The sequence below is a fragment of the Zeus faber genome, assembly GCF_960531495.2.
Source record: "Zeus faber genome assembly, chromosome: 22".
NCBI classification, from domain to species: domain Eukaryota; kingdom Metazoa; phylum Chordata; class Actinopteri; order Zeiformes; family Zeidae; genus Zeus; species Zeus faber.
The window spans coordinates 10,151,865-10,179,141 of NC_137209.1; the positions used below are offsets into that span (position 1 = coordinate 10,151,865).

General features: G+C 44.9%; 1 protein-coding gene across 1 annotated transcript; it reads right to left on the reverse strand.

The window, feature by feature from the left end:
• Positions 1-65: 65 nt before the first annotated feature.
• Positions 66-27,277, reverse strand: serpinh2 (serine (or cysteine) peptidase inhibitor, clade H, member 2; the record flags this gene model as incomplete). The annotated part of the gene is made up of 5 exons (XM_080023724.1): positions 27,222-27,277; positions 25,778-26,417; positions 19,631-19,723; positions 19,048-19,280; positions 66-371 (listed from the first exon to the last, which is right to left on the reverse strand). Exons 2-5 carry the CDS (start codon positions 26,409-26,411, stop codon positions 66-68), a joined length of 1,266 nt encoding a protein of 421 aa, XP_079879850.1. The 5' UTR covers positions 26,412-26,417; positions 27,222-27,277.

Below are 27,277 nucleotides of genomic sequence, written 5' to 3' on the forward strand. Positions count from 1 at the left end.
CGGAAGGAGGGATAACGCGGCGAAGGAAAGAATGGAAAGGACAGAAAGCCTCGGTTGTGGAGGCTCTACAACTCGTCGTGCAGGGCCTCCCCGTCCGCGTGGTCCAGGGCCCCCATCAACACCAGAGCCCCCGTTGTGTTGTCCCTCACCAGGACGACGAAGGAGTGATCAGCGTAGAACATCTTGGGTTTCTGCACGTCCTCGTCTTCCAGAGCCGCGGCTCCACTTCCAGCCACAGCGGTCAGCTCCAGGGATGCCCAGTGGAGGGCGTCGCTCAGGTGGAGCATCGCTTCGCTCTTCACGGACAACCCGGAGAAATCTGCCGTCTTTCCGTCCCATGCGTCCGTCAGACCCAGTGCCGAGAGCGTTTTCTGGTGGGAACAAGTGCAACCAGTCAAAGTCAATGTCTCAGCTATGGAGACAGATGCACATCAATGCCCCGCACCCCACCGCAAAGAGACCAGCCTGTTCCTGTAGATGGCGACTGGGACACGGTGCCTTCAGGCCAAGCTGACTCAATGGGATACCGATCAATTATGCAAGCTAGATGTCCGAACCTGAGGGTAGTCGGAAAAGCAGATTTTAGCATTTCATTAAGCTGTGACATTCAAGAGTGGCGTCTGTCAAGCTATTAACGAAAACAAACATGTTGCCCAAAAAAACAGTCAGTCAATAGCCCTTCAGAGCATTCTTTTCTTCTCACGTTTTCTTCCCCCCTCCCCTTGTCCTCCCACAAGTTTGAGACTAGGAAGAGGCTGACAGTTGCCCTTGTTGCACGGCAGCAGTACAAAGTGGGCGACAGGCGAACGGAGACGGAAGGGGGGACGAAAGCAGGGGATGAATAATTTAAGAATGATGCCCAATGACCTCAGCACCTTCTTTGTTTTGCCTCTGATATGAATTCCACAGAAAGACGTCGCCATGACAGGTAGTAGTTTATCCTCCCATGGCAGAGGGCCACTCACAGTGACAGGCAGGGGCTGCGAGTGGAGAGAGACTGTGTGTGTGCGCGTGTGTGTTTAACTGTGAGGAAAACAATAATAGTGGTGCCATGTTGAAATGGCCTCAGATCGATAAGAAAAGGCAGTTTCCTCATGTTTATAAATTTATAGTTTGGATCCTCTCAACTCATGTCAGCTTGTGTAACCTGTCTTAACATGAAATCACGAGACAGACAATACAGGGCGTAGCACCTGCCAGTTGAGTTCCGGTGTTTCCGTGCACACAAATACGGCTTCACATGCACAAACAGTCCCGCACACAAACACCTACTGACGACCTCCTGCTCTAATGCACTTCTATTGTCCTCATCCATTATTCCACGACTCTCTCCTTCCGCCTTCTACCACTTCATCACTGTCTTCCTCTGCTGCTCTGCCACCTCCCTGGCATCCCCATCCCTCATCACAACGACGCTCCTCTATTTTATCCTCCTCTGTCTCAGCCTCTCCGTCCCTAACTCAGTCTTTTTCCTGCCCGCCTCATCCTTCTCTTTCTGTGACATGCCGACTCTCCCCGGTATACATCATTCTCTGTGCCCCCTCTATCTCCATTGGCCATCATTTCAAGGTTTTCTGCGCCTTATCCACCCAGCAAACAGAAATAGACTGAAACTGGTGAATTCCTCAAAATCGTTGCCTCTCTACCTCTCTCTCTTTCTCTCTCTTCGTCACATTGTTTGACCTGTGCAACGTTAAAATGTTAAACTCCCCATTCAAACGCATGCTGGTGTGCTACCACCATGCCTTTGGGGGGGGGTTGTCATGGGAGCCCAAGCAGATGTGTGGCACTGCATTGTGGCAGGAGAGGAGAGGACCTCTGGGAAGTGCTCTTTGCCTGCCCTTTCTTCCATATAGCGCCGTATGAATCTTAGATGGAACAGCGCCTGGCGGACTGCTGATGGTGCGACGGGCAACGGAGCGCACGGCATCAACCGAGCCATTTGTCTGCAAGTGAGTGCTACAGGCACTGACAGTTGGTGGCTTCCTCTGCATGCGTGCAGCACAGGGAGAACTCTCTTGCCCTACAGCGGTCCGGCCTAACCAGGCCCTGGTTTGCATGGCAACCGTGCTGATGGCATGCAGGGCTATGTGTTGAATTTAAATAGCCTGGTGACAGAGGAGACTAAGGCTTCGTTCACACTGCAAGCCTTGGTGCTCAATTTGGATTTATTGCTCACATCAGATTTTTTTGTTTGGCTGTTCACATTTAAAATTATTATTATTTTTTTTTTTTTAATGTGGCCAATATCAGATTCCAGTGTGAACTGGTCATGGTCCTGAACAGGGGAAATTTAGTAAAATCAAATACATCAATGCACAATGTGGGCAAGTTGCGCCCTAATCGCTCCCTCAGGACGGACACACACACGGACACACACACAGACACACACGGACACACACACACGCACTTTTAGATCTGGTGCTATTCATAAAACATTCGGGGCTGAGGCTCCTAACAACGCTACTGCCTACAGGGCTACCGCTACAGGTAGATTGGGTCTCTGTCTGACATGACCTGACGTAAAGAAGCGACGTGGCTAATTTGGTTAGTTATTTAACCAATGAAATACCAGATATTTTACATGCTTTCAGCCAATAATTTGATAGACCAGATGTCTTTAGGGAATGTATACTTACCCATTTTTATTTATTTATATATTTATTAATTATATACCATTAGGTCAAATATAAAATAGGCATGATCTCAAAGGGAGGACAAATGTGACCCACCGCATACTTAAGGGTCATTTTGCTGCTTTCGGGGAAAAAAAAAAAAAAAAAAAAAAAAGAATTCTGCATCATTTGAAAGTCGAGAATCAGAGCTTCCAAACAAGATGTCACTTGTACAAATCACGCAAATATTTTTAAAGCTATAACTTGTTAATGACAAGAGTGTGGCAAACCGTGTTTCTAAGGTAATCACCTCCAAAGTTTAACCCACACCAGGTTCATTCAGCCAGCTCCCAGAATGCAAATGGGATTGGAGGACAAACAAAGCCTCATGGCGACTTAACACATTGCTGAATGGGCCAATCACGAACAGCTCAACAACACAACTAATTTTGATTTTAAAAAAGCTTTTATTTAACAGTAAGAATATACATGTTTTATAAAAGTGGAATTATTTTATTATATTTTAAATCACCAACCTCAACAACTTCATTACGTCATCAACTTCCTCCGTTGTAACAACAGCGTGCGTATTGTCGGTCTCCTCCGGTGGTTCTTGAAAATATTCCGTTTTATCGTCATATCAAGTTTGATTAAAAAAAAACAAAAAAAAAAACACAAAGGAAAAAAATCGAATTTTCCTTCAAGAAAGGTTTTTTCCAACTTATTTGGCTTCTCCTGGCAATTTTAGAAATGCCCGAGATGGCGGCTTTTTCTGTGGTGGGACACATGACGTATGAACACATAAGTTTTCAAAAAAAGGAAAGCAAGAACGGGGTACAAAAATAAAATTAAAGAAATAAGAAGGGGGGGGTTTACTGTATCTATACATTTGAAATGTTTATTTTTTCTACCTCATCCAGAACCGATTGCCAAATGGTGAACAAGTTGAGGGCACAGCCTCTTGTACCATAACAACATTTTTTCTAGGGTTAGATGATGCATAAGATCTCTTATCCATACATTGAAAGTTGCAGGAGATCTTTCTTTCCATTTAAGCAGTATATTGTAAGTCTCCTAGCCAGGAGCAGTGGCGCAAAAGCTGTCATATTTTTGCCTGATTTGCTGAGACGGAGATCCTGCCCGATCCCTGCCCAATATTGCTATCATAGCAAGAAGTTCTATGGATAATTTCCAGCACGTCAGAAAGGAATTTGAATATAGTTTGCCAAAAATTTCTTCATTTTGGGCAGGGCCAAAACATGTGTTGTATAGTGGCTGTTGTTCCACAGCGATCACAGTTTGGATCGGTATTTGATGTAAATTTGGCCCAATCTCACTTTAGACCAATGCAATTTATGTACAATTTTAAATTGTATTAATTTATGTTTTAAACAAATTGAAGATGAGTCCATCTTGTCTGATGTAGATTGCCATGTGTCCTTAGAAAGTTCTGCATCTTTTTCTTCTTCCCATTGTCTTTTTAAACATGTCAGGGGTTCTAGATTGTAAGAGTTGAGTAAAGTGTAGATTTTTGCCAATTATCTCTTTAGGGTAAGAACTATGCTACAAAACAAATTCCAGGAGAGAGCTGGACGGTAACGATGAAAAGTGATCTGAGTATGAGGATACAAAGCTCTAAAGCTGCAAGCATTTGAAAAAGTGAAAGTTAGGGATCTTAAATTTTAATCTCAGCTACTCAAATTATGCAAAATGACTCATCAACATATAAATATTTGAATGTGACTAATCAATTCTTGGTCCATGTATTGAAGGATCTATCTACAGGTATACAGCAATAGAGGGTTTAAACATATTGTTTCTTGCTATAGGGACATTGATTGATAAATTATTATTAACTGTGCCCAAACCTTCAAGGAGCGCTTAACCACTGGGTCCATAGAGTATCTGGGTATAGGTTTGGCTGGTGAGAACCTGAAGCAAAGTAAAGCATGTAAAGAGGCAGGTCCACATGGCAAGTTATCCAACTGTAACCACTTATCATGGGATGGGTTAAGCCAATATAACATAGCACACACGTATATTAGCTGCCCAATAATAATACTGAAAGTTGGGTACGTTCAAGGTGTCGCTGAAAAATGCTCTTATGTATTTGTGGATTTTTCCTGCTCCAGATGAATGAGGATATCAATTTATCCATAAGCAGAAAGAAGGATTTTGTGAAAAAGATAGGTATACATTGGAACAGATATAAGAATCTAGGTAGTCGGGGACCCATAAGTCGACTGGGTTTTTTTTTTTTTGTTTTTTTTAAGTCAGTGTACATTACAATGAGGATAAAACAGAGAGAAGCTTACAAAATGCACAGGGATAACGTTGCAATGGGGAGTTATATATAAGAGGAATCATAGATATGTATTTTATATGTGTGAATCGAACCCAATCGCTGTGCCCCCTTCCTCCAAATAAAACAACTAAAAACAGTGTGGGGACGGGGCCAGACTCGTAGACTCATTAAGATTATTTTCTGCGTATAACGCATGGAGGTGGGTGATCGAGGAGAGATTCACGGAGAATGTCAGCATTACGCATAGTTTTTGTTCCATACCGTACCATACGCATTTGTTATGTTCCATAAGGAGACGTAAAATAAAATAACCTACATCTAAAATAAAAAAAAACACTGTTTTGGCGCGCCGATCGCGGGGCAACCCCGCATCGATGCCGTCGGAAAACGAGACAGGTGCGCAAGTTCCGTCCCAATCGCCCCTCCCCCCGGGCACGGCGCCCTAGGCAGCCTCCTATCTCGCTTACAGGAAGAGACCGCCCCGCCCAGCCCCAACAAATAGTCAAATATTCGCATTGAACAACAATACAGCCCTAAATCTAAGTTGTTAATTCTACCTCCAAAAGATCATAATAAGTTCCAAAGTTCAATTTTTTGTTTCAGGGAGTCTACAGTATAAGGTGGGGGAAGTTAGCTTGGTAAAAGCTGTTAAAATTATGCGTGATCCAGATTTTTAAATGTATTATTTCTTACTTCAAAGGGGCAATGAACTGAACATGATCTGTTAAGCCGCGGGGTTAATAGGCATAAGTTCACTTGTTCGTGTGGTCATTTTTTTTAGCCGACACTTTCCCAAATGTATCGAGTAAGGTAAGTGTGGCAGGCTGCTGTAACAATTAAGATAAGTGGAAGAGCATTTCATCCATGTAGAGGGATACTTTATGTTCAGAATTCTTCCTCGTATACCTTTAATTGAAATGTCATCACGTAGCGCAATTGCTAGTGGTTCAATTGCCAAAGCAAATAGGAGGGGAGATAAAGGGCAGCCTTGTCTGGTCCCAGGACACAGTAAAAAGAAGGAGGATAGATTATTTATATTGTATGAATTGCTGCTAGAGGGAAGGAGTAGAGAACCTGAATCCATGATGTAAACCTTGCACCAAATCTTTTTAGAGTATAAAAGAGATAATCCCACTCCACCGAATTGTAAAGTATATTCAGTAATCTATGTGTATTAAAAAAGGAATGACAATTTTTAATGAATCCAGTCTGATCGTCAGAAACTATTGAGGGTGAAACCGTTTCTAAACTGCGGGCTAACAATCAATTTATTATCAACATTCAGTAAGGAAATGGGACGAAGTGATATGCATTCTGTTTTTTTTTTTATTTTAATCTTTTTTACCGGAGGAAATAATGACCACTTGTCTCATTGTTTCAGGTAGGGAGCCGGAGATAAATGATTATTCATGGACAGAGTAGAAGAGGAGCAAGTTCAGTGGCAAATTCTTTCAAGAATTCACTCAGATATCCGTCCGGTCCCAGGGAGTTCCTGTTTTGCATGGACCTGGTTGCAATAATAAATTCCTCTCTTGAGAATGGACTTTGTCTGTGGCAGTTTCCTCACAAATTATGGGAGTGTTAAGGCTGCTAAAAAAAAGAAATCAAACAAATTTACCGTGTAAAGCTTTGAATAATACGTATGGAAACATTGTTTGATCTCCAATCTGTCTGGGGGTCTGTTATTTGAATCGGTTTGGGCACTATACAATATGATTTGTCTCCTGAGATATGCTTTCATTCAATACCAAAATACTGAAGAGGACATTCCCGGGGTTGGTAAGATGCTAGATACTCAGTTAAGATGAATTTGACAAACCCTACATCAGAGGGGAGTAACATATTCAGACACCATGGTGGCAGCTAGAGTGCGTAGTTAGTATGCATAGGGTCATCAATAATGGAGCATGATCCGATATTACTACTGGCTGATATTCATATTCTCTAATAAATGGAAGTAATTCGCTGTCTAGATAAAAATAATCTATGCGTGAATATGTTTTATGGACCGGTGAGTAGAAGGAGTAACTTCTACGTTTAGGGTTTCGGAGGCCCCAAGTATCACACATCACATATGTATTAAGAAACAATTGAATTGCCAGCGCTGTTCTAGATGGGGCCATAGTTCTGGGTGAGCTAGGATGCAGGGAAGGGGACAGCACACAGTATCTATATTGGGTAGACGTGGGAAAAAAAGCTTGTAAAAAAAAAAATGTACCGTCATCCCAATTTGGTGCATACTGTATTTATTTGCCAGAATGACAGGGGTGTTATTTAATCTGCCTCCCACTATTATGTAGCAACCAGCAGAATCTGTCTCAACCAGTGACATGATTAAATGGGACAATTTTATTAATAAGAATTGCAGCTCCTCCACTGTAGATTTGGAGTGGAAGTTGGAACGATAACATTGACCCGCCCACCCTCCTCTTAGTCTAGAATGATCAAAGGTGTTTAAGTGGGTTTCTTGGAGGAAAGACATCCCTACAGTGAGTTGATTCAAATGTGAGAGTACCATTTTTAAGCTTCACTGGATGGTTTAAGGATTAAACGTTCCAACTCACCAAAGTGACCTGACAACCACCTGATGTATTCAGGTTCACATTCAAGTGTGGCTTAACCGTCTTCTGTCATAGAAGGCATATATTCAGAGAAATAGTAGTATATGAGGGACGTTATCGGTTCTACATACACAAGGAAAGTGGAGGAACCCCTCCACTTATCGAAAAAACGGAGGAACAGAAAATAAAAGTTTGGTGCAATCGTTTCTCATCCACAGTCACAAATAAGAACACAGTGACTAAGCGAGAGCAAGAGTATCCACACATTAAGTGCTTGTGCGAGGAAACACTAGTCTAGCAGGTTGCTCCACTCGTTTAAATTAAGCAAATTATTTTGAATTATGAAAAATAAAATCATTAAAAAAAAAAAAAAAAAAAGAAATAGGTGGCGCCCATTAAACAGTAACCCAGCACCCCTAGGCAATTCTTGGTCATTCTTTATTCTTTGAGCATCATTATAAAACAGAGATGGCCAATCATTTAAATGATTAATATGACAAATGAAATTCTTAACTGTGGTTATCAGCAATAACAAGTGGTTGTGGTTATACCCATCTTCCCAAGATAATACATCCCTTATTTTGTTCCAATTGTATAATGTTCATTTACTCACCAAACGAAGGGCATGGACAATAAAACATTTTTAAAAATTAAAAATAAAAAAATTAATGGGGGGGTGGCGGCAATCAAAATATACAAACAAAATATATAAGGTGAGTGTGGTGTGGGAATGGAATGGTTTGAGCAGCCACACCTGACCTTGGTGAGTGGCTGCATACCTGCATACCTGTTGCTCGTCTGCAACAGGTTAAAACCCCCATCCTCACACTCCCTCAGAGATAGGAGCCCTGTCATGATATGTTTGATCTGCTCCTGGCTAATTCCACCTAGCCTCCTCTCTACAATAAACCGGTGCCTACAACCCATCCTCTTCTGTGTCTCTGTGCCGGAGGGCCCTGGAAACGGCACTTAGCTGGCGTGTGGCAGGCAGAACTGCCACAGTGCGTATTAAGTCTCTTCCGTAACACAGTGAGAGCAGAACGGTCCTCAGAGAATGTGTGTTTTCACACATTAGGCCTCAGCTGCGCATTGAGACTGTCTCTGAGTCCCATTGTGTCTAATACAGAGCCAGGCTGGATCTTCCCATACTGAAAGCAGTTTTCTGACATCGTTAAACTCCGATCTTGCATGAGCAACACTCGGTGGATAGTCAGGAAATATTGAGATGGTGGATCCATTGTATTACAGTGAGCTGCCTCTCCGGCCCAGCAAAGAATTTCAACACAGTCTTGATAATAGTGCAGCTTTGCTATTCTGGTTCGGGGTTTGCCATCTGATCTCTTTGGTTGGTGAGCCCAATGAGATCTGTCAATCAGCACTTCTTTATCCATTTTCAGAGTCTCTTTGATCAACTTTGAGACAGAGACTGGGGAGCTTGAGCCAGGTTCTTCCGCCATGTTCAGTATACGGATATTTGATCTTCTCGTTCTGCCTTCCAAGTCCAAGCACTTTTCCTGTCGGCTCTCCACATTTCTCTTGAGTTTGTGTACTGTACAGTGTTCTGCAGAGATGTTATATCGTCCGAGCAGGCGCAGAGGCCTTGTTCCATATCCGACACTGTTGTTTTAATGGCCCTCTTTCACACTTCAGGCAATCTATAGAATGGCTGAGACAGTATAAGGAGTTGGCAACATGCTCTAGCCATTGTTTAAATCACTATATTAACATTTCATGGGACTTTAAATGGAGTTAACCATTTAACTTACTGTCTGATTTAAAGCAGCACTATGTAACTTTTGGTATTTGGTTGACTGCAAATGCACTGTTACGCCACTGTCATAAAACTCGGTCCGGTGACTGAAAATAATTTATTTTACTGGACAAATTTGAACATAATCGGTCACATTTCAGTAACAGTCTATGTTACAAAGCATAATGTACACCTAGGTTACAGTGCCCTTGCACGGACCTCGCCACTTCCCCGAGCCGTGGGCTGAGTGCTTGCCCACGGGGAGAGAGGGCGCGGGTGTAAGTACCAGATGTGCTCGACCTGGCAGATCAGCTCACACACGCGAGTCAGAGGGTGAAACAAACCCCGTGGTGCAATGAAATTGAGGGCCAGCGCGTGCTGGCTGAGGTGAGGTGGGGTGGGGTGGGATCCCGGCCCTGCGGGTGCCGGGTGCACCACTGGCCCGTCTCGCCCATCTGGGAGGTGGAGCGGCTACGTTTTGTATGATCATTACCGGACATTTTGACCGGCAAGTTTTTAATTTATAGGTTTGTCTATTTTACCAGGCCAGAAATGGTAATTACCGGAAAACAAACATCAGCAAGTGACAGTGCTGTGAAGCACAACGCACTTCTCCCGCAGTTTCATGCCCGAATATCCAAGTTACATCGTGCAAGAACAGGCGTTCAGGGGGCGGGTGGGAATGAAAGAGGCGTCCTTCTCAGTCAGTGTACCAACAAAATGATTCTGAAGCTGTTATTTTAAGGAAAAAAAAAAAAAAAAAAAACATGACATGGTTGCTTTATTCAGTTTTCAGTCTATGTAATTTGGATAACTTATGCTTGTGAGATTAACTCCTTGTGTATTGAATTAAGTATTGAATGATACTGGCTGTTGTGCTACCATATAGCATCAATGGATTTGTTTGGTGCTATATGGGTGTCAAATTATCGACAGGATAAAATTAACAATACCTATATGTTATGGATTTTATAAAGGGTGTGGGAACATGTAAAACAGCTGAGCAAGTTTTCTTGTTTCCAAATGCCCACCCTTGACCACCACACTAAATATTTTTTTAAGGACATGCAGAGGCATCATCGCAGGCCTATTTCTCAGCCTCAGATGCATATTTGATTAAGTCTTTGAGGAAGCCTTAACTCTCTCGCTGGCTGTTCCCATCTTTCCTCAGACTTCAAAGCTTCCCCGTTTTGCAACTCAACAGCAATACTCCTACTGGTATCGTATTTGCATGTGCTTTTAAACTCTTTTGCTCTTTCAATAGTCTCTGCTTTCTTACTCACTGACTGACTCACTACCTCATACATATAATAGCAGACAGAGTTTCTATGGCGCAAAACCTTTTTACCACAAGAAGGAAAGCCAAATCAGGCACTTTTATTGAGATATCAACTGTGGTCTTGAAACACTTCTGATTAATTCATATGATGCGAGGCTATGGTACGAGTATTAAAAGAACCCTCACCCCAACACTGTTTACTGCAGTGTACTCAACTAAATATTTGATGGCCTTTTGACCTCATTAGCCATGATTGAGTGAACTCTCCAGTGCCCACTCATATGTCTTAGTCACCGACTAGAAATCCAGATAGAATGGAATTCAAGCCCCGCCATGAGTCCATACCTGTGTGTGTGTGTGTGTGTGTGTGTGTGTGTGTGTGTGTGTGTGTGTGTGTGTGTGTGTGTGTGTGTGTGTGTGTGTGTGTGTGTGTGTGTGTGTGTGTGTGTGTGTGTGTGTGTGTGTGTGTGTGTGTGTGTGGCCAGACAGTGTTAGATCGGCCTGAAAGGGAAAGAGCGATGAGGGTGTGTTGGCCAGTGACCTCTAGGCCAGGCATCGTTAGGGACTGTTTCTCTCTCTCTATTACCACAGACGGCAGTTACCCTCTAACACAGTCTGCCCTTCAAAGGAGAATGAGAGAGAGACAGAACTAAGTGAGCTCGGGTGAAAGTGGAGAGAGAGAGAGAGAGAGAGCGCGAGCTCCGAGGCTATTTTTAGCTTCTATGTGGTGCTTTTCACCTTGTCCCCGAGCGATCGACCCCCTCCCACCTCTCCCTCGCCCGTTGAATGTCACTCCTATTTAGGTCAGCGAAGCCAAGTCAGGGCCGCTGAGTGATGGCATATTAAGAGCACATGTGAGACACACCACAAGTAGTCAAATCCCTGAGAAAGGAGAAAACACAAAGAGAGACAGAAAGCTATACAAGAAAGATGTACTGTATACCTGTAACAAGTATGTTTTATGTATGTATGTATGTATGTATGTATGTATGTATTAAGGTTGCCAGACTAGAGGGTTGCAGGAAAGATAAACAATGAACACTCATCCCCACACCACCACCACCACCGCAATCCTCCACATCCATCCACATGCTCCTCCACCCCCACCTCTCCAATCACTGCTTTCAGGAATCCAAGGCAATCTCAAGCACTGACAGACAGAGTGGTAAACAGTGTTAACGCGCAGAGATGAGCAATTATTTGCTCGACCCAATTGAAGAAAATGACTGTCAAAAGGAGACAGGCAGACAAACAGACAAATGCTGTGGCTGGCCCAAAAGGCCGGACGGAGCCGGCAAATGAGGCTGGAGTCGCTTGGGTTTTGTTTCTGGATTTTTTTTTTTTTTATCCCTTCAGAGCTTTGGGAAATTCTATAATGACTCCTCAAATGCACACTGTATTTTTTCTGCTCCAAAGAGGTCAAGCTGGATAGAACACAGGACAAGTTGGTAGAATCTTTTACTACCAAAAGAACCCTAAAACACAGAAGCCATTAGCTGTAGTTAGGTTATATAACTTGAAGCTGTGTACAGGTACTTGGAGTTATTTAATAGAGTAAATGTCGTCCAGCCAGAGGGACAAAAAACAGTTTTTAGTGACTATGTATTCTGCTCCTTCCCTGGCAAAGTCACGGAAATGTCAAAAAGCGTTGTTTCAAGTCGTAGTTCTAGATTACCGCCTCATCCCGAGAGTGTCCTTACAATGTTAATGTCAAAAGCTTGTTCTTCAGGGCATGGCTAGCTGATAAACATGGCAGCAAAAGCCTTCATAGATGTTGTTGATGCTGAACCAGAGGGAGGGCAAAGTGGATTTCATCAGCCCCTGATGAGGTTACAACTTACATTTAAAGAGGACATGATAATAGGTTCCAGTAAGCTTACTCTGCCCCAGGGAAATGGCTTTCGCTGGCATGCCCTCTGTATCTGTCATGTTCAACTAAGCATTCTCGCTCTCTCTCTTTGACAGTCTTGCCTACCAAAAACAATTTGGCTGCCCTGTTATTTACCAGTGCCCTTCCAACTTTTTTTTGAAACTTTAAACAGGCTCTCCCCGACCCATTTAATGGATATATTTGAAAACCTAATTTAATTCCAACTCTTATCAAAGAACAATCCCCGTAAAGAGGACCAGCAAGTGTAGACCAGCAAATTGTAGAGGTATTAAATCTTTTAAACTAAAACCAGCTTGTCTTTTTCTACAGACTCCCCATGACAAATGAGGCCGCATCCCACCCACTGACATCGTTTCTGATCACTCACTGGTTGACATTAGCACTGTTACGGGGCGATGTGTGGATGTGGCCCAGCTTCCACACCCCAAGCCTGGAGTGTGGCTTGGCCAAGTCCTTACTTTTCCCCGCTAACTCCAAGGACATTTCAACCTCCCGGCGAGTAGCCCTAATACAGCCTTCATCTCGGCCAACGTGACACCCAAAAGACCTCGTGTGCTCACGCTAGCATCAGCTGCCACCAACCACGCTATCATGCTGTGCGATGGGGTATGTCTGGTGTGTCATCCTCAGGCCAATATCCTGTTGGCTCCAAGGGTGGCGGGAGAAGAAATTCAGACCGTGCATCGGCTGGGTCTGTGGGACCCTCGCTCGAGAAGCTGAGGGGGGTAGCTGCAAGTCGGGGCCACCCTCAGGCCTTTCCCGGCCATCCTGGCAGCGGGGCAGTGACTTCCTGTACAGCTGGAGATCCATCACTTTGAGGGAGAGGTGTATGGCGGGGGAAGAAGTGACCTTTGAACCCACATGCGTGACAGTCACCTCAAGCCACCGCCCTGAAGGTGCACGATGACAAAAAAGGGAGAGAAAAGAGGGAGATGGACCAGGTGAGGAGGACACTGAGGTCACAGGCAAAATGTTTCAGGAAGAGAAAAATAGTTAAAGATGACAGAAAGATTAAAAAACAGAAAACAAGAAGCAGGAGACAACACAGGGGGAGGAGAGCAGGGAGACCGGGAACAGAGAAATAAAGAGAGGAAATTAGAGTTTTGAAAGTGAGGACAAAGAGAACACTGATAAGCAGTGTGCTGTGGGGCTTCAGGAATGAAATTAGAAATTTGAATAGAACTGCTAATAAATGTTTTTGGCTAACATTAGCGAATCAAGTCACATGTGATGAACAATAATGTTTTTGAGATTCAAGATGAGTATGAACAACGTTAAACTTCCGAACTAAGTAATGGCAGAAAGCTGTGAGCAGGAGGTCGTCACTCCTGACAATTTAAAAAGCAGCGATTTCTATCAAAAAATGGAAATATAACAAATAAAGACATTGTCATCTGCAGTATATGCAAGGCTCATGAAATACCACTCCACCGGTCCTGTGTAACAAAAAAACTGTGCTCTTGTCATCCCACAGGTCGTCCACAGGACAGAGTTATTGCAGCAGTTCTTGATGATTTAAGAATCAATAAAGAGTTGCATTGCAGGCTGAGAACTTGAACTCCACTTGCAAACTAACTCTGTCCTAGATGCAATGGCGTACAAATACTCTGTGTTGTATGCCCAGCATGCTGACAGCACACGTTTAAAAAATATATATACAAAAAAAATACAAAACCACTCCACGACGAGTAACTTGAGGGCACACCCGCCAACGCTACACCCTGCTAAGCTAGCCTAAGAACCGTGGCCAAAGCAAGCACGAATGACCGCTTTCTTTCCTCCTGCTTCATCGCAAAGATTACCAGCTGCCCGCGATCACAGATAAATTGACCCGTTTTATCTGCAAAGATATACAGCCAATTAATAACTCGCAGGGGTCTGGATTTAAAGATTTCATCCGCGAACTTGAGCCGAGGTACATGCTCCCAAGCCAACCCGACCAACACCGACAGATTTGCAAAACTCTCCGACACCACTAAAAATCAGAACGATTCCCCGTGACATACTCGGGGAGGACAAACGTGAGTCGGTTCTCTCTGCCACCACGGGCAACGAGGCTAATTAGGTTAACGCAGTCAATAGGCACCTGCAGGCTGTCAATGTCCCACGCATGGCCCACACGATTAACCTGGCTGTGAGGAAAGGGCTGGCGGTACGAGCTTTCGAAATTCCCGTAAGCGGGCCAAAGGCCACGGCGCTCCATTTCAACAAGTCAACCGCCGATCGTTACCTCCCGGAAGCTGAACAGAAGCTGCTTGGCGTGAAACCTGCAATGCTAATCAATGACTGTTCCGCTGGCTGGAGCAGCACTTAGGACATGGTGCCGCGTGCATCTGAGCGACAAGCTCCAGTAGCAGCGTTCATCATGGAGGAGAAACTCGCTCTTCTTGAGTACCAGGGCGTGGACCCTTATGGAGCACGTGAGTCATAGAAATGAGAATAACCGATTATACCGGCTTAAAATATGTTAGATTACTTAAGCAACACACAAGAGCGTCTGATCAATTGCTATTTTGTGTGATGCGTTATAATAAAGTAGCGATCGATCACATAGCTCACTAACTTAGTCACTAGTCAGTAAACGGTAGGGGACCAGGGGCGCTGGGCTCAGCGGACGTTGTTCTTGAAAGTTATTCTTGTGTTTTCTCTGCAGGTCATAGAGGTGCTGAAGCCTTTCAAAGGCATTATCAACCGACCAACACCTGACAGCATCAGCCCTTCTCCCTCTGAAATTTGTCCTTTTGTCAAAATTCCAGCCATCTACCGATGATCTGCCAGCCCTCAATGAATTGGAAACAAAGATCTCGTCGGACCTCAAGAAGCAATACAGTCATGACGACGACGCCTTCATGATCCTTAATACAGGTACTCCTCACTTAAAGAACTACCTGTTTAACGACTGTTCGGACTTACGACCAGCTCTCCGACCGGTCAGTATTGTACGTTGTATACAAGACAGTCAGTCAGTATTCACTACACTAGCGTTCGCAATCGCCACGCGCCCTTACCGTGAAATAACACAGGTCGTCGCTTATCGACCAATTTGCTTAACGACCTACTACGAGGAACGGAAGTCGGTCGTTAAGTGAGGAGTACCTGTACTGCTAGCAAACTCGACATGCATTCCCATCGGCTTATTCATTTGGAACGAATCCGCAAGCAGGAGGTACTTGAAAAAGTGAAACGGGAGCTGACCGTGTTGGTGGAGGAGGAAGACGAGGAGGGTGCGTCCATGGTTATGGAGGGGACACCAAGCCAGGGAGGAAAAAAACGCTCTCAGTGCTACGGGGAACCCTTTAGGCAATTATCGCCTAACAGAAGCAGACGCATCAGGCGGTGCATCTGCAATTGATGCTGTGCTACGGCAAGAAATGACTCGCAGCTATTCCATTGTTAAGAAAAACACTTGTTTCTCAATAAGTAACTTTGTATTTGAATATTAACAATTATAAATAATAACAAAAATATTGGAATATTTGAACAACACACCTAAACGGTTAAGAGCTTTAGCAAAACTAGACTTTAGAATAATAAACAATAAGTTACATATTACACTACTACCACGGATGCTATTCTTGCCAGAGGGGAGCGCTGGTAGTAAAAGGCAAATTGCAACCTGCAGCTCTGCAGCTCTCACCAGAGCTGAAAAAAATCCCGCCTGCGTTCACAGGCCGGTGGTGAAAACCCCGCGGGCCGGCCTGGTCCACGGGTCGGCGGTTGGGAACCTCCGCGCGAGAGGACATTCCCTCGGTGATGGTCGGGTTTATTTTCCCACTTTCAACGCCACATCCTTGGAATTACTGGGCATTGTGGTCAAAGACGCACTCCCCCTTGTACACAGTGAAACACCGGAGGAGAGGGAGACTTGGCACCGTTACCGGGAATATTTCTCTCAGATGTGCGTTCACTGTGCAACAAACTGGATGAACTTACAGTGAACTTTATTGTTATTATTTGAGTAATATTCAAATTCTGTTCGAATTTCGGTCCTGCAGCCCTAGTGCCAGGTGGGCGGTGCAGTGTGTGTTGAAGGGTGCAGCGCTGCCGACCCTCCACGGAGCCCACCGCAGCCGACACACCCCCTAGGGCAGGCTGCATTCTTTTACTGGCGGATCTTGACCACCCCAATATGGCGACAGTCCCGCGATATAACACAAAAATACAAGGGGAAATCGCGAACCCGATTGGGATTTCGAAAATCAAACGCTCGTTTTTGATCGATTTTCGATTTCAATTCGAAATCGTGAGACCCCTTAACGTTACGGTACAGCAAACAATCAATCAGGCTCGGGAAGCTGATGTCACATTGCTGGAGTAAGCCGCCATACGCGGGGGATCACTCGCATTAAAAGACGGCTTGGAAACACTGTTAGGTGAAATACCTCCGCAGTACATCTTGCAACCATCTTACGTGAAAGCTCGACCCTTCATTTTCTCCCTTCCATTCTCCATTTTTATACATTTTGTCTATTTTAGCTATTTCTCTTTGAAATTGAACGGACGTAATCTTCCAAGAAATGGCGACCGGAGTCCATAGCAACCCATAGCAACAGTCAAACTTTCTAAGCCCGATAGTGTTGTTGGCTTTGAGTGGCTGAATGTCCTCTAGTGGATAAAGCTTGCAAACAGTGGATAAAGCTTGCAACAACTACATGCGTGCTGACAGTGTGGGTGCATGTTCATAAGCATAGAGGATAAATGTGACCCACCGCAGGTTTTAGGTACTTTTGGTCCTGTCTCACTTTTGGTTTTTTTTTCCACGTCATTTGAAAGTAGAGAATCAGAGCTTCAAACCAGGTGTGACTTGTGTACCAATCAAGCAAATATTTTTTAAATCTATGGCTTGTTACTGGTGAGGGTGCGGCAAACTGGGTTTCTGAGATAATCACCCTCAAAGGCGTCTTGTTTACTGACGTGACGCTGCCTACACAACAATGAATCCAGGTGTGTGTACGAAACACGTAGGATTTAGAAGGTTGAACTCTACCAAAACGGTTTCACATTGTGACTTCACATCACATGGAATATGGAGGAATGATCTTCGCGTTGTTCAGCGTCTCGGTAAGTGAACTGTGCTTCCCCATGTAAACTTACGGGAATATTTAACTTCACAGTTTAACATTTATTCACTATTTCTAAATCAAACTCGGCTAGGAAAATACGTTGAGAGATAAAAAAAAACACAAAGGAACACGAATCTGGAAAAATCTAATTTTCCTTCTAGAAAGTTTTTAGAAATCAGCGGGTATTGCTGCGGTGGGTCACAAATAGTACTAAATTTGAGCATTAAAATTTGGAATATATTCAAATATTAAAAATAATAAAGCATTCCAATGGCATTATGGAGGAATATCTGCAGCCCTAATGTGCTACTAAGGACGATGAGGTCAAGAGAGCGGTAGAAAACAAAAAAAATGACGGGTCGGCGAAAACACGCAGGCGAAAGAGGCGGATGCGGAAGGTGTCGAAACAAAATAACTTTGATGACTGGTTGGACCTCGGATTGAAGATGTTGAAGAGTGCAGCGCAAACTGTACCAGGTGGAGCTAAGGAATCGCAGACGGGTGATGACAGAGGTAACAAATGAACAGTAAAAACTTGGACCCACTGTCAATTCAATAGCAGCGTCAATAAGCTAATCCACCTCTTGTCGAATGAGCCCCCGATGCACCAGCAGATCCATCCCATCCACTTTCTCGACTGCAGCCATATGGAGGCCACTGGGAAGAGAGGCATCACGGCATCCACCAGAGGGATGTAAACAAAGGAGAGATCTCAGAATGGAACAGGTTGCCGTGGACGGGCGTGGTTGACAAGCCACACAGAAAGCTGCAGAGTCATTTCACAATCTGCAGATTGTACAGAGACGGACGAGGAAGATGACAAATGAAAGATCCTCTCTTCATTAAGGAGCCATCAGTCAAGAGATAACACCCAATCACTATCATATGGCATAAATTAATTGATCATCAATTTATAGAAAATGTCCCCCCTGGAAAGTAAGAAAAATAAACTAGCAAATGACCCATTGAGATGGAGGTGTGGTGCACATGAGCAACAAAGAGGGCAAGTAAACAAAGCTTTTGATAAATGAGTAGATCTAAAATTAGGTTTAGTTCATCTCTCCTCAATTTGGGCAGGCCTTTGTTTTTCTTGAATCGACGAGTGACACTTCTTAACCCAGTTGCTATAACCGACTATGTACTAGTCTGTCGACTATGACTATTATGTACTGTATTGCTAAATAAAAACAATAAAACATGAATATAAAAGCCTCATATATGTCAATTGCCCTATTATATATATATATATATGCACACACACACACACACACACACACACACACACACTTTGCTTGCTGGGTCTGTTCATATAATATTGTCTGAAACATCTGGAACTAGCTACCTTTACGAATACCTTTTCTACCCAGCTGACATGTGGTTTGCCAATGCAGCAAAAATGTGAGTCTGGGTCACTCTACAATTTACAATGTTCAATTGATTGGCTTTTCTTTCTTACAAGACTTAAAATTGGATTTTGGAGGAACAGGATTACTCGTGAGTTGTGAATACCTTTAGATGTATTTTTTTCCATACACTTTCAATGTGTGATTAAATGTGAGAAAGATATATATATATATATATACCTGTAGACTGAGCATACTGGAAATGTTAGTTTTGGGTAGAGAGACAGCCATGCCCATCTCAGTACTTTTTTCCAGCCATTTGGTCAGCAGGTCCAGGGTCAGTAGCTTATCAAGCCTGGCCAGACTCTCCACATGGAAGGGCAAGAGGAGCACCAGACTGGCCCTGCCACCCCACAGACCCAGCTCCAGCACTTGCACCATATTCTCAATGTCCTCGTAGTGACGACACACACCTGGAGCAAGAGACAGCGGGAAAATGAAAAGAATCGTACGCTCACCTGGTTAAGCAGTGTTAAGCTAATGTCACCATAATCTTCGGCGAGTTCGACACAAATAAAACCAAAACAGCCCAAACGATGCATTTGGAAAATCAGCATTTTCGGCTAAATGTTTTTTCATCGTTGCCGTAACAGAAAACCACTCTGTGCCCACCTCTGTTATTTTTAGCTAGGGCACACATAAAATATGAAAATTGAACGCTAAATAAATCATTATGTAAACAGCGATGAATAATGGGGAGTGCAGATCGATGCTTACAGATGTTCAAGCCATTTATTTTTGTGGGACAAACAGCCATGCCTACCTACTCTGTGCATCATCACCACTTTGGTGTACTTTGTTCCCAGGAAGGTACGCAGATCCTTGCTCTCCTCGTTGAACTCTCTCTCCCACAGCCCTGGAGAGAGAGAGAGAGAGAGACACCGGTTTAAAAAATGGAACACAATATAGGAACGGCGGAAAGAAAAAATAATTACATTGCAGTTAAAAAATTATTTCATTTGGGCGTCCCTGGTGGCTCAGTCGGCTACGCATGAGTACCGCTTTGGCAAAACGCCTGCAGCAAACCGGGTTCAAATCCAGCCTGCGGTCATTTGCTGCATGTCTCTCCCTCTCTTTACCCCCCGTTGCTCTCTACAATAAAAAAATACTCACTCTTTATTATATTGTGATTTTATTACACAGTGCCTCAAAGAGTTAAATGTGCTTTAGTGTCACGCAGAACTCATTTTGACAAAGGGGCGTGGTCAAGCACCGGCTGCGGACGACAGCACGGTTCCCTTTCCAGCGGTCGCCAAGCTGCCTCGAACCGGCGTGGGCGCTGATTGGGCCGCCACCGCCAACCGCGAGCCGGCCACGTGACCAGACCCGGGTCTGACCCCAGGACCCATGCGGGATTCGCCGGGTCCGCAGCCCATCGCGGTGCCCTGAAGGAGAATGTCTGGGGGGGGGGGGGCGCTACGTCCGACCCCAGGACCTACAGGATCTGTAACCATTCGCCGGGTTCTGCGGTGCTGCGGGACGCTCTCTCCCCTTCCTGTGCTGTCCCCTCTCTGACTTTTTCGGCTGTGTGCATTGCACTGATTTATTTTTTTTTATTTGAATGGCAATACTAGAGTATCAAAATGATTGAAAAATCACTGGCACCGAAGAATCACGATAGTATGGAATCGAGATAGTATCTGGGCCGATTGCTGTCTGGTACCCAAAAGTCGGAGAAAGGCTGTCAGAAATTGCTAAAAGATGGAAAGGTGTCAGAAAGGGAAAAACCAAGTTCAACGTGGCATGCGTGAAAAGACTTTCCAATAAAACCCAAAAGGCTAACATTACGGATAAAACACTGCTTATTGGAAAACCCATATGCCCATAGCGCATTATGGAAGGGAGTATATTATACTCCCTTCCATAATGCGCTCTGTTGGAGGGATACGCAGGTCTGCTGGAGGGACGGGCAGTCAGTTATGAGGTCTTTAAGGCCACAACTACTCATCCAGAATTCACCCCGGCCAACTTGGCCCAGCTAACCTCCTGACTGCTGTCAATTTCGAGGGCTAGAGAGGATCGGAATTGCTCTACCATAATAAACTGATCCTGGCAGTGCATTCCCAGACCTCTGGTGCATTTCGTAGCACAGGGGACACTGGCCAGAGAGAGGAGGTCAATTGGTGTATTGAAATGGATAATGACTTGTACTTACATCACCCAGTGTGAATGACGATTTGATGCTGGCCTTCCCCCCGATACAGCCCTCACGTGCACGCACAGCAACACCACCCTCCGTCCAAGGAGGATGGTCGCATAGTCTGATATTTCGGATAAAATTCTCACCACAAGCAGAGATTCTGATTTCGCTGCCTTCATAGTGAGAATGATCCCAGCGAAGTCCAAAAAAATAAAAATAAAAATCCAAACAATGACTGAGGATTCCCTGCAGAGGGGCTTGCTTTGTTAAATGACTGTATTATGGGTACACTCCAAGGTGTTTGTGTTGTTTGTAATTCCATTGAGGTTCAATCTGGCACTGATTTACCTGGCCAGCAATCAAAGTACACCGTGGTGATCTGGGGGTGTGTGTGTGTGTGTGTGTGTGTGTGTGTGTGTGTGTTCACGATTATGGGTTTAACGCACGGACGTGCAGTCACTTGAATCAGAAATTCATTAATATCCATTGACAACAAACAATACCGCAATTGCAGAAACAGCATGCAAACCCCCCCCTTCAACTGTAACCATCCAGAGAACAATCAAGAAGCAATATTCCCGTCCTCACTCTCCTCCCTCATCAACTTTTTGATTACGTGTGTATTTTAAAAGTTATTATTAGGGATTAAATGTGTGGGGACTTGTTTCTATGTTTTCTTCTCTCAGCCCCCAGGTTGGTTTCTGTGTTGTTGTTGTTGTTTTTCCTCCCGGTCTCCATCTCCAGAGTTTGTTGCAGGGGGGGAAAAAAAAAAAAAAAAAGAAAACAACAACAACCTAGGAACAAAGCCTGAATTAATTAACGGGTGCGGACGAGAAGCCCCCCGAGGTAGGATTTTTACATCCCTCTCCCATGTCTGTCAATCTCCCTCTCAGCAGACCGCCCCTCACTTCGTCTCCACTTTTTCCGATTTTTGCTCCTCGCTCCATCCGCCTCCCACACCTGTCAAAAGATCTCTCCCTCTACTCTGCCTTCCATACCCCATGCTGGTTACACCATCGCTCCGCTACATCCATTTTGCCCGCAACTCCACATAGACATTATTGATCGCTCCCGTGCCGCCCCCCCCCCATTTTGAATCCTGTGTCGAGCACAGGAAGGAAGGGACGGCGACGAGGCTTTCTCTAATTCTGCCCTTCAATAATTAACTAAAGGGGATCCAAAGTGAAGCACAAACAAAACAAGGAGGGGAAGGCTGATGTCTGCCGCACGCCAAAATAATTTTCTGGAGCGTTTCCGACCCATTACATTATCACATGCTAAGAATTGCCTGCGGACCCAAGAAAAAAAAAATCAAAGACAAATTAAGGGCGGAAAAAAAAAAAGTCCACAACACGTGAGAAACAAAACTAGACCACTTTTAAATTATGAATCAAAAACTAAAAGGCATGCAATTGCCGTAATCTAATTTTCAGCGTTTCAATCTGCCGTATAATCTAATTTGTATATTTCCTACACAAAATTAATGAACCAACCGACGAGGGGGGTTCAACGGAAAAAACTCGTTTCGGGATGAAGTCAAAAACATCAAACAAAGAAAATTAATTAAAATTGCTTATCAATGTACAGTCTGTTAGGAAATGTTATTTTCTGGGGGCCGCGTGTCTGCTTGGCAAACGGTTTCTCTCTCTGGCTTGCCTCGTCCTAACCTGCGAATTGAGCAAATACCAAATGGAAATAAAAAACATAATATTCCAGCGGATGCAGCAGATATGCGAGAGGGAAAAGGGCTGATAGGGGTAGACGGCAGACAAGATAGACGATGGCGAAAAGGGTGCGGGGAAGATGTAGCGGATAAAGTGGCGAGAGAGCACCAAGAGAAGATGGACGAACACCGAGCCGAGCTCCTCCTACAAATCTTAGATCGGAGGGAGGACCAGTTAGTGGTGGGAGTGAGTAGAAGCTACACTCTGGGGGGGTTAAATGGGGTGAATCCTTCAATTGGGAAAATGAGTTTAAACTATTCGAAACTACAAGACTATGTTGCTTTTGTCAATGCATGAAAAATGATCAGCCCCTCCATCAAGAGCTCATTCATCCAAAAGGAGAACTAAATAAATCAATATAATTGATCAAATCACGAGGACAGTTTGCATGTAAACAGTTGTTTCGATGAAAACTGTCATAGTATATGATGTGGAAAAAAATACATTATTAGCATATGATCAGACTTTAAAAAAAAAAGGCTGAATATTTCCAAATGATTGCTCAGGGCAAAAAAAAAAAAAAAAAGTCAATTACTCTCCAACCTTCACTTCCTCCATCGACTTACTGTAACTCTGTTTGTATATTTTACTGCCGAAAGAGTCATGTAAACTCTGTTGGTTGAGAGAATTTAAATAATGTGTAAACACTGTTCAAAATAACATCGTATTGTGATTAATGTGAATGAATGTTAGACAGGGGCATCAACATGTAATTGAAAAGATTTACTGTTACAGGGGGCCAACAGTATAATGCTCCTTTTCAATAAGGTCATATACAGGTCTCTGAGGTCCCCAAAACATGCTTTTCAAGTTTTCCTTAAAATACCACTCAGATTATGTTAGAATGTTCCTGACATTCCAACATGCCTCTAACCCATCCTGTTCCAGCCTGTTTTTGTGGGTGGACCCACCCTCCTGAGGACCCTAGTTCTGTGAGCCAATGGGGTTTGAGCTTTAGTTACGGGTTGCATTTTTGGCCCGTAAACTTTCACTGATTTCACTTCATCAGTCCACCAAATCTGAGGTGAGAAATAACAAATCCAGCGGCTGAATCTTCACTATTCACATTAGATCTACAGAGCCTCATTTGAAAGCTAGTTCCGACTTTCGTCGGCGCGCTCTAAGCTCACGGGAGGGGAACGCCGCACCGAGACGCCGCACGCAGGGATTTTTTGTTTCATGAAAACGTCGCAAAATAATCGACAATAAAAACACTTTTTACGGGTTTTGTCTGGAGGAACGCAGAGCGAATCACGCGCCGCGGCCTGCAGTCTGTCTACCACATACTTTTGTTTTTTGGTTTTTTTTTTTTAGAAAGAAACGCTGGAGAACTATTTTTTTTTAATACTTACATTTCCACCGTCTGCAGTTTCTTCAATTTGTGCTGGTCTGTAAGCCAACAGAGCAGTTCGAGGCAGCGCTTGCGATTCTCCAGTTGTGGGCGGAGTTACTCAGATGGGGGCGGTTCTAATTCCACTGAGGCACCAAGTAACGCAGGAAGGGATCACAAAATCTGAATGGCTCGTTTCACCACATGTTTTATGAAATAGACAGCTCACAAAGAAACTGACTGAGTTGTTTTATTTCACAGTTTGTGTTAGTAGGCCCATCGGAGACCCCCAAGCACTGAAAAAAAGAGAGTTTTTGAAAGTACATGAACATGAAAGTATCAGCATCATCAAATAAACAGCAAAGCTACTCCAAATACCATTTAAGAACACTCTAAGTGACCTTTCCAAGTCAGATAAAATGAGACTTCAAAGCCTTGCCTTCTGGATTTTTTTTTTTTTTGGAGTTAAACGAGATAATTTTCTTGTGGAGAAGATTTGTCTTACAATTACAAATACGGATGGAAGGACGAGGCATTCAAGCCTACGGTCAGTGTGCTGAATCTCCACCAATCTCAGCTAACTGTGCCACCGAGCACATGAGCACAGATGCTAGATGTGTCACAAGGGAGAGAATCACAAGGGAAAGAGACACTTGTTACTCAATTATTTAGGATGACACATCACCCCCTCCCCACCCCCCAAATGGAAGATGAATAAGCTCTCAGTGATGGACCAAGGAATCATCCTTTATTTGCTGTGTCCACCAGCTGGGTCGGTGAGCACAAGCACACACAGCACACAGGTGGGCACGCCGGTGGGCACACACACAAATACACTCTTTTGAACGGGAGCCGGCGGTGGCAGGCGATCGGTACGAAGACCCGCCAAGCATCGCGTGCATGCGCCTGTGCTAATATTAATCACAATTAACAGCCGACCTAGAAAACCAACTCAATTCAGGACCCCTCGTTCGAGAGACCGTTTGGCTCATTAGAGAGACGCGGTACATCTCTCCGGACTCTAAAGCCGCAGCGATCCATTTCGATTTCGTCAAAGAGACCTCGTCCACTACGATGAGATAATACACAGCCAATCTTTAGCAGCCATTTCTCAAAATCAGTATCACCGATTCAATTAAGGCTAGTGCCGTGCCCATTCGAAACACGCCTGTTCACTCATGCAAACAGCTTCACACTCTCTTACTTGAGCTGTTGCACGTACGGGTTAAACTTGTGAAAGTCGCTGCCACTCGCGGTATAAAACACGGGGAAAAATCCACTGTTTCTCGAGGGACTACATATTAAGTTTATTACCCAATTCAAGTCATACGCTGGGGAAATACACTCTCACAGGGAAAAAAAAACACACCCGACTGCATATTGGAGCTGCACCGTGGACGTAAGTGACTAAGTCGCAGCCCTGAAGCCCCGCCTCGCCGCTGCACTGAGCTGAGCTGCACAGCGGGTCGCCGTTAGCTTGCTTGTTCAAAGTTCATTAATATAACGCGTGCCATGCCTCCAAATTTCATCAAATTCAAAACTGCACGTCCCCTTGGGTCCCCGGCAAAACACCCGCCATGTTGAAGTATATCAGGATGAACGCTCGTCAAGATATCAAAGGGTATACACACATACATACTATATACTGTCCTTTTGGAATTAGTCTAAAGCTTGGATTCAATACAAATGTTGACGATAGACACCATTCTATCTCACCTTTGAAGTTAAGAGCATTGGCAAGGATCAGAGCCCCCGCCTTGGTCCGGATTTCGGGCCCTAGAGGAACGCCCTCCTGGCCGCCCATCACAGCCTTACTCCAGGTATGGATCTTCTTGAGGTCAGCCTTGGAGTCTCCTTCCCCCAGGGGCTGATACTGCACCCTGAACTTGGCCTGGCTCTCCTTCACAAAGGCCAGGTCCACCGGTGGGGCCCGCTTGGAGAACACGGCCGAGGAGCAACGCAGGTGGAAGCTGGTCCCGTTGGCCTCCGCGGTGGATTTCAGCGCGTCGGACAGACGATCCCCGGGCCGGGGTCCCGCGTTCGGCAGAAGCGGGGTTTTGAGGAGATCCTGGAACTGGCTGGCGGTGGTCCCCCGCGAGCCTCCGCCCAGCGCCGCGAGGGAGGACGACAACAGGAGGGGCGAGAAGAGCGTGTTCGGAGAGTCCGAGGACCGCCGGAGGGACCGGTACACGCGCAGGCCCAGAGCCCAGGTCGGGTCACTAAGGGGCGGGGCAGGGCGAGGCGGGCCGGCGGTCGTGGCGGCAGGCGTCCCCTTGGGTGGGCCGGCGCCGGCTACCACCAGCAGGAGAGCCAGAAAACGGAGGACGGAGAGGGTGTGTTCGCGCAGCATGGCAACCTGGGTAAAAAAAGGGAAGAAAGCAACAAGTGGCCATTCTGGTAATCCAACCGAAGGAGGAATAGACTTAATAATAGGCTTGTCTTTGCAAGAAACACAAAAATGATGTGTATAGCGGGAGTTTGTAGAGATGACAACATGTAGCGTTGCGGTCGGGTTTTTGGTCTTAGAACACTGGGAGAGACTTTTTTTTTTAAAACCCCTTTTTGAACTTTATAACTTTAGCTCTGTTTAGAAACGTAATACCCGCCACGGGGTAAAGCTGAGTTTCTCGTTGACGACGATGACGTGACACTGTGACGTCAACGCACAACCTGACCTCGGAAATGCTGGGTGGCCAGTAGTATTAGGGTGTGTCCAGAGGGGTTTTTGTTTGTTTGTTTGTTGTTTTTTTTTTCCAATTTCAATCCCTATCCCTAACCCAAAATTCGATCTCACGCCCTCACTCGCGGGTCTCCCCGGCGCATTCAAATCATTTCAGACGGAGATGACCGGGGTGAGCCTCCCCGGCGGCCACGTGGCAACGCGATTATCATCTCACCCGCTGCGCGACGACCGGGGCCAACAATAAACTTTGAAGACGAATAAAAAAAATGTCTTTCGGTACCGAACGAGGGGATGAAAGGAGCCCAAACCCTCCCTCCCTCCTCCTCCTCCTCCTCCTCCTCCGCCTCCTCCTCCTCGCACAACAGACGCCAGACGCGCCGCTTTGCCGGGGCGACGCTACACATCTGTTTTCACCCTCCGCCATAATATCTGTAGGCGGAGAAAACGGGACTTGTCGTCTTGTTTGATGGGATTTACCGTTTCTTTATGCGGGTCCACTTCTCCTCTCGCCGGACGGACGGACGGACGTGGGG